This window comes from Saimiri boliviensis, chromosome 6 (assembly GCF_048565385.1).
Source record: "Saimiri boliviensis isolate mSaiBol1 chromosome 6, mSaiBol1.pri, whole genome shotgun sequence".
Classification (NCBI taxonomy): Eukaryota; Metazoa; Chordata; class Mammalia; order Primates; family Cebidae; genus Saimiri; species Saimiri boliviensis.
In genome coordinates, this window is record NC_133454.1 from 54,953,339 (window position 1) to 54,962,033 (window position 8,695).

The 8,695-nt window shown below is 55.8% G+C and overlaps 1 protein-coding gene across 1 annotated transcript; it reads right to left on the bottom strand.

The window, feature by feature from the left end:
* Window positions 1-18: 18 nt before the first annotated feature.
* MFRP (membrane frizzled-related protein) lies at window positions 19-5,112 on the bottom strand. The gene is made up of 13 exons (XM_003923598.4): window positions 5,030-5,112; window positions 4,842-4,944; window positions 4,616-4,729; window positions 4,349-4,498; window positions 3,996-4,209; window positions 3,464-3,594; window positions 3,211-3,336; window positions 2,895-2,971; window positions 2,377-2,525; window positions 1,469-1,599; window positions 1,193-1,324; window positions 457-584; window positions 19-373 (listed from the first exon to the last, which is right to left on the bottom strand). The coding sequence occupies exons 1-13, from the start codon at window positions 5,081-5,083 to the stop codon at window positions 149-151; spliced, it is 1,734 nt and encodes a 577-aa protein (XP_003923647.3). The 5' UTR covers window positions 5,084-5,112; the 3' UTR covers window positions 19-148.
* Window positions 5,113-8,695: the final 3,583 nt, after the last annotated feature.

The following is an 8,695-nucleotide window of genomic DNA, read 5'->3' on the forward strand; positions in this document are numbered from 1 at the left end:
CCAGTCGAGGATGCCTCTGCCCCCTCCCTGGGAGCCCCAGAGAAGATGGGTAGAGACCCTTCTGGTGCCCCTTCCTTTGTTCCCCTGCCTGCCAACCCTGCCTGGCAAAGGAGGATGGGCAGGAAGAGGGCAGGGGCCAGCTTCAGGGTCACGGCTGGGCACAAGCTTCCAGGCCAGCTGCCTCTGGCAGCCTGTTGCAGTTGAAGGGCCAGGGGGTGCCCAGTAGTGCTAGGCCAGACTGGCACTGGTGCTCTGCTTCCTGGCAGACAGAGCGGCAAGGGGGCAGAACACTGCCTAGTGGGGTGCAGCGGGGCACAAGCAGCCCACACAGGAGCCTCCGGAAATTCTGGTAGCAGGGCAGGCTTGTCAGGCTCTGTGGAGGGAGAGTGGCCTTCAGGCACCTGCTCCCAGGTTCCGTCCCCTCCCAGCTCACCCTCTTTCCCTCTGCCTAGAGACCTTGTAACCGCTGAGGACCTCCACCACCTCCTCCTGGGTGGCCATGCCCACCCAGATGTTAGGGAAGGCCGTGGTGTTGTAGCTCAGACCGAGGCACATCTCCACCTGGACAGGCTCACAGGCCAGCTCTGTAGGGGTGGAGGAGGGCCACTGTGGGAACTGCTCACTGGCTGTGTGGCCTGTGGCAAGTCACCGAATCACTTGGTCCTGTGTGTATGTGGCTCCGACGGAGGATAACAAGGAGAGAGGGTGTACACAGTGAGGATCCCTGCCATCCCTGATATCCTGCTCCAGTGTTACTCTCCAGCCCGGGGCATCCCACAGGGACCTCTTTGATCTCAGGGAACATGGGGCACTTGCATTTGCAGGGACCACTTGGGCACTGGGAAGAAAGTCCCCTGCTCTGTGTAAGAGCATGCCTTCATCTTTGGGGTGGGCTGTGGAAAGGGGCTCTGGGTGACAGAAGGGACTGGTTCTTGAAACCCCAACCACTGATTCCCAGATTCCCATTTCCCTTGGGGTGACACTCAGGGCTGTTGCCACCACCAGCCACCAGTGGCTTCCAGGACTCTGAGAAGTGGCCCCAGAGTCAGGATGGTGAGGCCAGCTGGCCCTGCCCCCTCAGGGAGGATGGCCTGGGATACCACACAGTACGCAGCAGGGTTCTGTGAGGTGGGCATCCAGCCTGCTCGCCCCTGCAGGCCCTGCTCAGGGTCCCCAGGGGCAGATTTCTCACCTGGGGGTGGGAACAAAGGGCTGCTGCAGTTGTCATCGCTGCCATCGGCGCAGTCTCTCCACAGGTCACACATCCACTGCACACCCTTACACCCTCCAGCCTGGCAGGAGAGCTCACTGGGTCCACAGCGGTCTGCAGGCACAAGGGGCATGGCAGTGCCCGGGGGCACACCTACACCCCAGTACCCACACAATGTCTTGACCAGGGTCCAGAGCCCTTCTCTGTCCCCCTGCAGGTGCCTCTGCTGCCAACACCCACTTGCCCAGGGGCACCTACTCTCTGTGGTATTGAAGGCCAGGTAGGTGGCTGAGAAGCCTCCACTGCTGATGCCATGATCTGTCCTAAAGAGCACAGCCAGCTCATGGTGCGAAGACACGAGGAGGGCGGGTGGCTCTGCTCCACAGAACCTGCCCAAAGCAGACAGCAGTTCTGGGCACCAGCCCTGGCTGACTGAGGGGGCATTGCAGCCTCCCACAGGTCTGGCTCTGAGCTGGGAGCCCTGGACGGTGCCAAAGGTGACGAGAGACACCGGGTTAGGGTCTGGTGAGGAAGACACACATATTCAGCAGGCAAAGCATGAAACAAACTGCTTGCACTTGAGCCACTTCGAGATGGGGAAAAAAATCAGTGAAGCAGCCTGGCATTGTGGCTCAAGCCTGTAATCCCAGCATTTTGGGAGGCCAAGGTGGGAGGATCACTTGAGCCTAGGGGTTCGAAACCAGCCTGGGTGATACAGGGAGACCTTGTCTTTACAAAAAAATTTAAAAAAAAAATTATCTGAACATGGTGGCATGTGCCTGTGGTCCCAGCTACTTAGGAGGCCGAGGTGGAAGGCGCACTTGAACCTGGGAGTGGAGGCTGCAGTGAGCCATGGTGGCACTACCGCACTCCCACCTGGGCGACAGAGCGAGACTCTGCCTCAAAAAAAGAAGCAAAAGAAAAATCAACGAGAGTTTGTAGGGGAGGTGGAAGTGGCCCCTTCTGGTGGGGAGGAACTGGGGCAGGGAGATTTGGGGTGAAGGTTTTGAGGTGAGAGCTGTTTTTAGGGTGATGGTGAAGAGATCCCCGGCCTGGAGTAGCAGAAGACAATGCAGCTGGGGAATGTGCTGGGCCCATGTGGAGGAAGCGGGGGGTGGCAGACAGTAAGGATGGAGTTATCTGCGGCTCTTCCCCGGCTCCCATACCTGCCTAGGAGGCTGAAGGCCCCTGAGCTGCTGATCTCATACACCTCCACGTAGTCAAACTTGCACTCATCCTGAGCCTCCAGGCTGAAGTTGTGGAACTGTAATTCTATGCCGTGTCCGGCAGGCACTGAGATATGCCAGGTGCAGAGCTGGGGGAGGGCACAGGTGGAGCGATTCGTGGCCCCTTCTCCTGTCTCATCCTGGGCACCCAGGCTGAGCTCCAGAAGGGGCTTCTTCCCCCACTGCAGACTGGGGGGTGGGTTGGCACTTTCATCATTGGTGGCTCTTAATAGAGGAAGGGGCTTTAACTTACCTGGTTTCAGAGATGAGTTGACCCAGCATTGGAACATCTGGATACACAGTAGGCACTGAATAATATTCCCCTATTCCCCATCTGCTTTATCTCTGACCTTCCCAAGTACAAGGTAGTGTCTACCATGCTGTTTCCATCACACTAACTCGGGGTCTCAGGCACGTCGTGTGTGCCCCTCCCCCTCTGCATGGAGCACTGTGCTTACCTGCTGGTGAGGGTACTGCTGCAGGTAGCTGGGAGTGGAGAAAGTGCCCTGGAGCCCAGTCAGATTCCCCCCACACCCTGTAGAGAGGTGGAAGGGCTCATGAGTTTGCTAGATCTGTGCCTCCATCCAGTAGCGCTGGCAGTGATCACAGAGCCAGTTTTGGCCAAGCCCTTGGGAAACAAGCTCTGGGCCAAAGAATGACCAAGCAGGAAATGCTGGCAGAGGCCCTGGTTTGAGGCTGGCCCAGAGCTGGAGGCCCCAGCTTGAACCCGGATCAGATGCCTGAAGAGAGGACCCCCTCATGCCTGCCCCGTACCCGAGAACTTGGCACTGCAATTGGTTTCATCACTGCCGTCGGCGCAATTGGCAAAACCATCACACACTGAGTCAGGCAGCAGGCAGATGAGCTGGTCGCAGTGGAACTCATCATGGGCACAGCTCCCTGGGTGTGGGCATCAGGAGTCAGGGATGCCCAGAGTCTCCACCCCTTTGGCAGGGCTGGGAGTGGGTGGAGGGGAAGAAAGTGGACACTCAACAGGCAGCTAGGGCCATGGTGGGAACACACTCACCATGCCCCAGGGCCACAGCCTGGTACCAGGCATGGAAACCAAATCCTTCCACACTGCTGTCAGAGATGAAGGCCACCAGGAGGTGGCTGGCATTGGTGTTTAGCGTGGGGGGAGGCAACCTCCCACAAACCCTGCAAGAAGCCAGGTTGGGGGTGATGGGGCCTCTGAGAGCAGGGCCAGCCAGAGAGGAGCTCATCTGAGCCCTGCTGTCTTATTTTCTCAATCCCCAAACTGGTGACCGTGGGGTCAAAAAGGCTCCTCTAATGTCCCAGGGAGCTCTGACCTTCCTAGCACCTGCACATTTATCCTTGTAGCATTTACTCATTGGAAGATAGGCGGGAGCTCCGTGTTACAGACTAGGAAACAGATCAGAGAGAGGGAGTGATCTTCCTCATGGCAAACAGCAAGCTGGTGGCAGAACTGGGTCCAGAGATCTAGTCTCTCAGTTTCTCACTGGGTGTCACTCCCCAGTTCGGCCCTTTAGATGGTGGTTCAGGACAGGGTGGGAGGTCCTGGGGACAGAGGGACATACCTGAGGAGGGGGCCTTCAGGCTCAGGGGAGATTTCCAAGCGATCAAAAGGGCAAGAGGCCACACTTTCTATGCTGAGGGCTTCAATCTTGAGCTGGATCGTATGATCTGTGGCTACCTGGATATGCCACACGCAGTGGGCGTTGGAGGGGTAAGGGTCTGGGTAGTTAGGGCTGCTGAAGAAGCCCCTTGGGCCAGAGAGGAGGCCTCCACAGGCTGCAGAGATGGAGGTTAGAGTTCAGAGGTCAAAAGGAGAGCGGTCCTTTATTCCCCAAGGTGCCTCTTCCTCACCCTCCCCTCACCCCACCCCATCATCTTGGGCTCTTCTCCCAGAAGATCCGCCCTGAGTACTCACCGGACTGTGGGGAGGGGCTCACGCCTGCCTCCTGCTGTCCTTTAGGGGTCCCAGCTGCCTGGGAGTTGGTGATGGTGGGGATGGTGGTGGTAAGGCCTCCGGCAGGCAGTGGGCTATGGGAGGTCCCGTTTGGGGGTGCAGCCTGCAGCTCTAAAGGCGGGAAGATGGAGGGCGGCATTCAGAGGAGCTGGATCCCGGGAGGCTGGGAGAGCAGCTCATGGGGCTGTATTCCAAAGCCCTCCTTTCAAGCAGACCCTGGGTACTTACGGGCCAGGATGATGGCCACCAGCAGCCCCAGCAGCAGGAGCAGCAGGCTAGCGAGCAGGAGCATGCAGAGCCAGGAGAAACGGCAGTCTGGCTGCAGCCCTCGAGGGTGCCGACCTGCGGGCCGGCAGGTGGGATTTTGAGGGCCCCTTCTGTTAGGCATTCCTCATGCTGTCCTTGGCTCCTGGACCTCTCTGTCCTCCCCCATGTCACCCCCTGGGGTGGTTACCGTGCCAGGGAGCTGGGACGCTGTATCTGGCATCCTCTGGGAAGGCTGCGGGAGGGCAGGGTGGTCCAGACTCAGGCTCGAAGGCAGGATTGCAGAACTCAGTCTGGAAGGGAGAGACTTGAGGGCTGAGGGCAGCGGTGAGCACTGGGGTGCTGGGACTTGGGAGCGCGATTCTGTGTGGCCCTTACCTTGCTCGACTCTGTTGCCTCCACATAGAGGATGACATCTGAGTAGTCCTTCATGGCCAGAGGCTCTGCATGGCTTTCTAGAGTTCCTGTGATAGCCCAAGACCCCCAAGGGCCCACTCTCTGACCACAAACCCCAATCAAAGGGGCAGCTTCTACTACCGGAGGGAAAAGGCTGCCAGGCTAGATCAACTCTTGGGCTGTCCTTGGTAGAGTGGTTTGGCCTACGGGCTAGTCTATTTCTGTGTAGGGGATGGGACGGCAGCCAGAAGAAATTCACAAAGCATGAAATGGTCCCTTAATCCAACTCAGCTGAGGATGCTGAGGTCAAGTCCCTGGCACAGGGTGGCAGCTCTTAAAGGCACAGGCGATGGCTGAGAACACCCAGTAGAGGAAATTAGGTGCCCTGTGCGGGGATGTGATGAGGGGAGCTCTTCATCCCCATCACCCAAGGCACTGAGTGAGCACGTCGTTGGGGGGTGCTGGGAGGGGAGAGAAGTGGCAGGCAGAAGGGAGCCTTGGGTGGTTTGAGAAAGAGAGAAGGAGGGTGGAGGGGGTGGACAAACCAGCTGCCCACATTTTCTCCCCACCAGGGTGACAGGGCATTGGCCAGGCTGTGTCTTTGGAAGCCCTGGTAGATCACCGGTGTGATCAGGACAAGGAGAGAACACGGTATGAGCCGGGGGAGTGGCTGCTCATTCCTGCAACCCCTAAGCCCACAGCTGGGGAGTGTGCTGGGCCGACGTGGAGGGAGCGGCAGACAGTAAGGATGGAGTTATCCGTGGCTCTTCCCCGGCTCCCCTACCTGCCCAGCAGGCTGAAGGCCCCTGAGCTGCTGGTCTCATACACCTCCACGTAGTCAAACCTGCACTCATCCTGAGCCTCCAGGCTGAAGTTGTGGAACCGTAATTCTATGCCATGTCCGGCAGGCACCGAGATATGCCAGGTGCAGAGCTGGGGGAGGGCACAGGTGGAGCGATTCTTGGCCCCTTCTCCTGTCTCATCCTGGGCACCCAGGCTGAGCTCCAGAAGGGGCTTCTTCCCCCACTGCAGACTGGGGGGTGGGTTGGCGCTTTCATCATTGGTGGCTCTTAAGGGAGGAAGGGGCTTTAACTTACCTGGTTTCAGAGATGAGTTGATCCAGCACGGGAACATCTGGGTACACAGCAGGCACTGAATAATATTCTCCTATCCTCTGTCTACTTGATCTCTGACCTTCCCAGGTACAAGGTGGTGTCTACCAAGCTGTTCCCATCACACTAACTCAGGTGCTCAGGTGTGTTAGTGTGTGCCCCTCCCCCTCTGCATGGACCACTGTGCTTGATTACCTGCTGGTGAGGGCACTGCTCACAGGAGAAAGAACAGGGAAGGGGGAGAAGGTGTCTAGGTCTTACGGAGGGTTGGGGTGCGGAGTCTGGCTGTCAGTGCTGTCACTGTCACACGGTGGTAGGAAACCTACGCCCTGAAAGCAAGATTACTTCATGCCTCTTTCTCCATCGGCTAAGCCTTCTTGGAAAATCCCAGCCTAGCCTTGCTGTCCTCGGGAAAGGAAAAGGATTGGTAATCTGTTTTGTGTTAGCCATACTTAGGCTGACGGTTTGGCGGGGAGGGAGGTGGGGAGATAGCCTCATACTTCTGGCTACTATTTGTAGAATGTCTGGGCAAGTGGTCTACATGCAGTTTCTTTTCTTTCATAACTATGAGGTAGTGTCACCATGTTACAAATGCTGATGCTGGGCTCTGAGAGGTTACGCCACTTTCCCAAGGTCACACAGCTGGTAAGATGCAGAGATGAGAGTTGAGCCTAGGACTGGAAAGATCCGAGCTCACGTTTTTTAGTGATGTCCTTCTTTCACCCCACACTGGGGCTGAGGCTTGGGGAGCAGAGGGATGGGAGTGACACGGGGCCAGAGTGAGGAACCCCGTGGGGACGGAAGCAAAGGGGACAGATTCTGTGATCCCAAGGCTGCTTTCCTTGCAGTCAGGAAAGGAGAGGCCTCCACCCACAAGTTCTTCTCCATTTGTCCCTGGAGGGCCTTGGACTGCCTTTATCTAGGGGCTCAAGCTGTTTCCTGGACCCTTGGAAGTCTGTGGGTACTTGGTCTTTAGGGAAGAGACTTTCTGGGAGTTGTAGGGACGAGTGTTCTCGAAGAGGACCAGACAGTCCCAGACCACAAAGTGCTTCTCATTCTGGCTGGATGGAGACAGAGAAGGATCCCCTGCCACAGCGTTAAGAGCCTTGCCACAGGGGCAGCTTCACGGACAGAGTGGCCCTGTGCTGAGCTTTGAGGAGGATGAGCTGGGAGAGCCACGCCCTGGGGCCTGCCCCTCTGAAGTCGTTTGCTTGCTGTGATCATTGAGAGAGAGGCTGCTGTGCCAGGGTCTGGCCAGGCACTGGGCTGATGGAGCCAACTTGGACAAGGTGCCCTTGTCTCAAGGAACCCTAGTCTATTGTGACAGTTCTCAAAGTGGGGCCCAAGGCCTTCTTTTAGAGTGACTGAGAGCTTAGAACTAGGCTCATAATAGCCCTAAGACATGATGTGCCTTTTTCATACTCATTCATGTTTTCCAGACGCTCCGTGACGTGTGATATGACAGCGGGTTGAATGCTGAAGGAGACGTGAGTCCAGCTGCCTTCTATTAAGCCAGATGCTAAAGAGAGCTGCACAACTGTAAAACCACGCTGCCCTTCTTACTACTTTTTTTCCAGAAAACATAAGTTTTTTTTTTTTTTTAATTTACTTATAGTTTTAGTAGAGATGGGGGTCTCACTATGGTTCCCAAGCTGGTCTCAAACTCCTGGACTCAAGTGACCCTCCTACCTCAACCTCCCAAAGTGCTAGGATTATGTGGTTTTAAAAAAATTATGGTAGCATGTAAAGCGTTTATCATATTAAAATTTATTATTTAAAAATTAGTAAGAAAATACTTAAATTTCTCTCAGCTTTAATATTAATTTGTTAAATATTAATAGATAGAACCCACACAAACCAAAGTTCTTTGGGGTTCTTCATAATTTTTAAGAATGTAAGTGGGTGGCCAGGCACGCTGGCTCATCCCTGTAATCCCAGAACTTTGGGAGGCCAAGATGGGTGGATCACCTGAGGTCAGGAGTTCGAGACCAGCCTGACCAACATGGTGAAACCCCATCTGTACTAAAAATAAAAAAATTAGCTGGGCATGGTGGTGGATGCCTGTAGTCCCAGCTACTTGGGAGGCTGAGACAGGAGAATTGCTTGAACCCGGGAAGGGGAGGCTACAGTGAGCCAAGCCGAGATCGGGCCACTGCCCTCTAGCCTGGGCAACAGAGTGGGACTCTGTCTCAAAAAAAAAAAAAAAAAAAAAAAGAAGAGAATGTAAGGGAATCTTTTGAGAACTGTGGTTCACCGGACAGAGATGAAGACAGTTTACTGGGCTGTAAGTCCAAAGATTAAATGCCGTGTAAACCAAAGAAACAATGACTTCCTCTGATGGGGCCAGCAAGAGGACTTCCTGGAAGAGATGAGCCTTTAGTCTAAAGTTTGAGGCTTGAAGAGGATTTGAACAGGCAGAACTTGGGAGTTGGGTAGGGAATTCCAGGAAGGAGGAGAGGCTTAGCACTGTGGCCTGAGGAGCTTGGTCAGAACCGGGTCTTGGAACTGCCCCTGTGAGTGGGGAGACAACAGAGGG

Bases quoted from the DNA above. Each gene is read 5' to 3' on its own strand.
- MFRP (XM_003923598.4), bottom strand. From the start codon at position 5,083: ATGAAGGACTACTCAGATGTCATCCTCTATGTGGAGGCAACAGAGTCG. The intron at 4,499-4,615 runs GTAAGTACCCAG...TCCCGCCTTTAG, and splicing joins GGTGGCCATCATCCTGGCCC to AGCTGCAGGCTGCACCCCCA. The intron at 3,595-3,995 runs GTATGTCCCTCT...GGCTTCTTGCAG, and splicing joins CCTGAAGGCCCCCTCCTCAG to GGTTTGTGGGAGGTTGCCTC.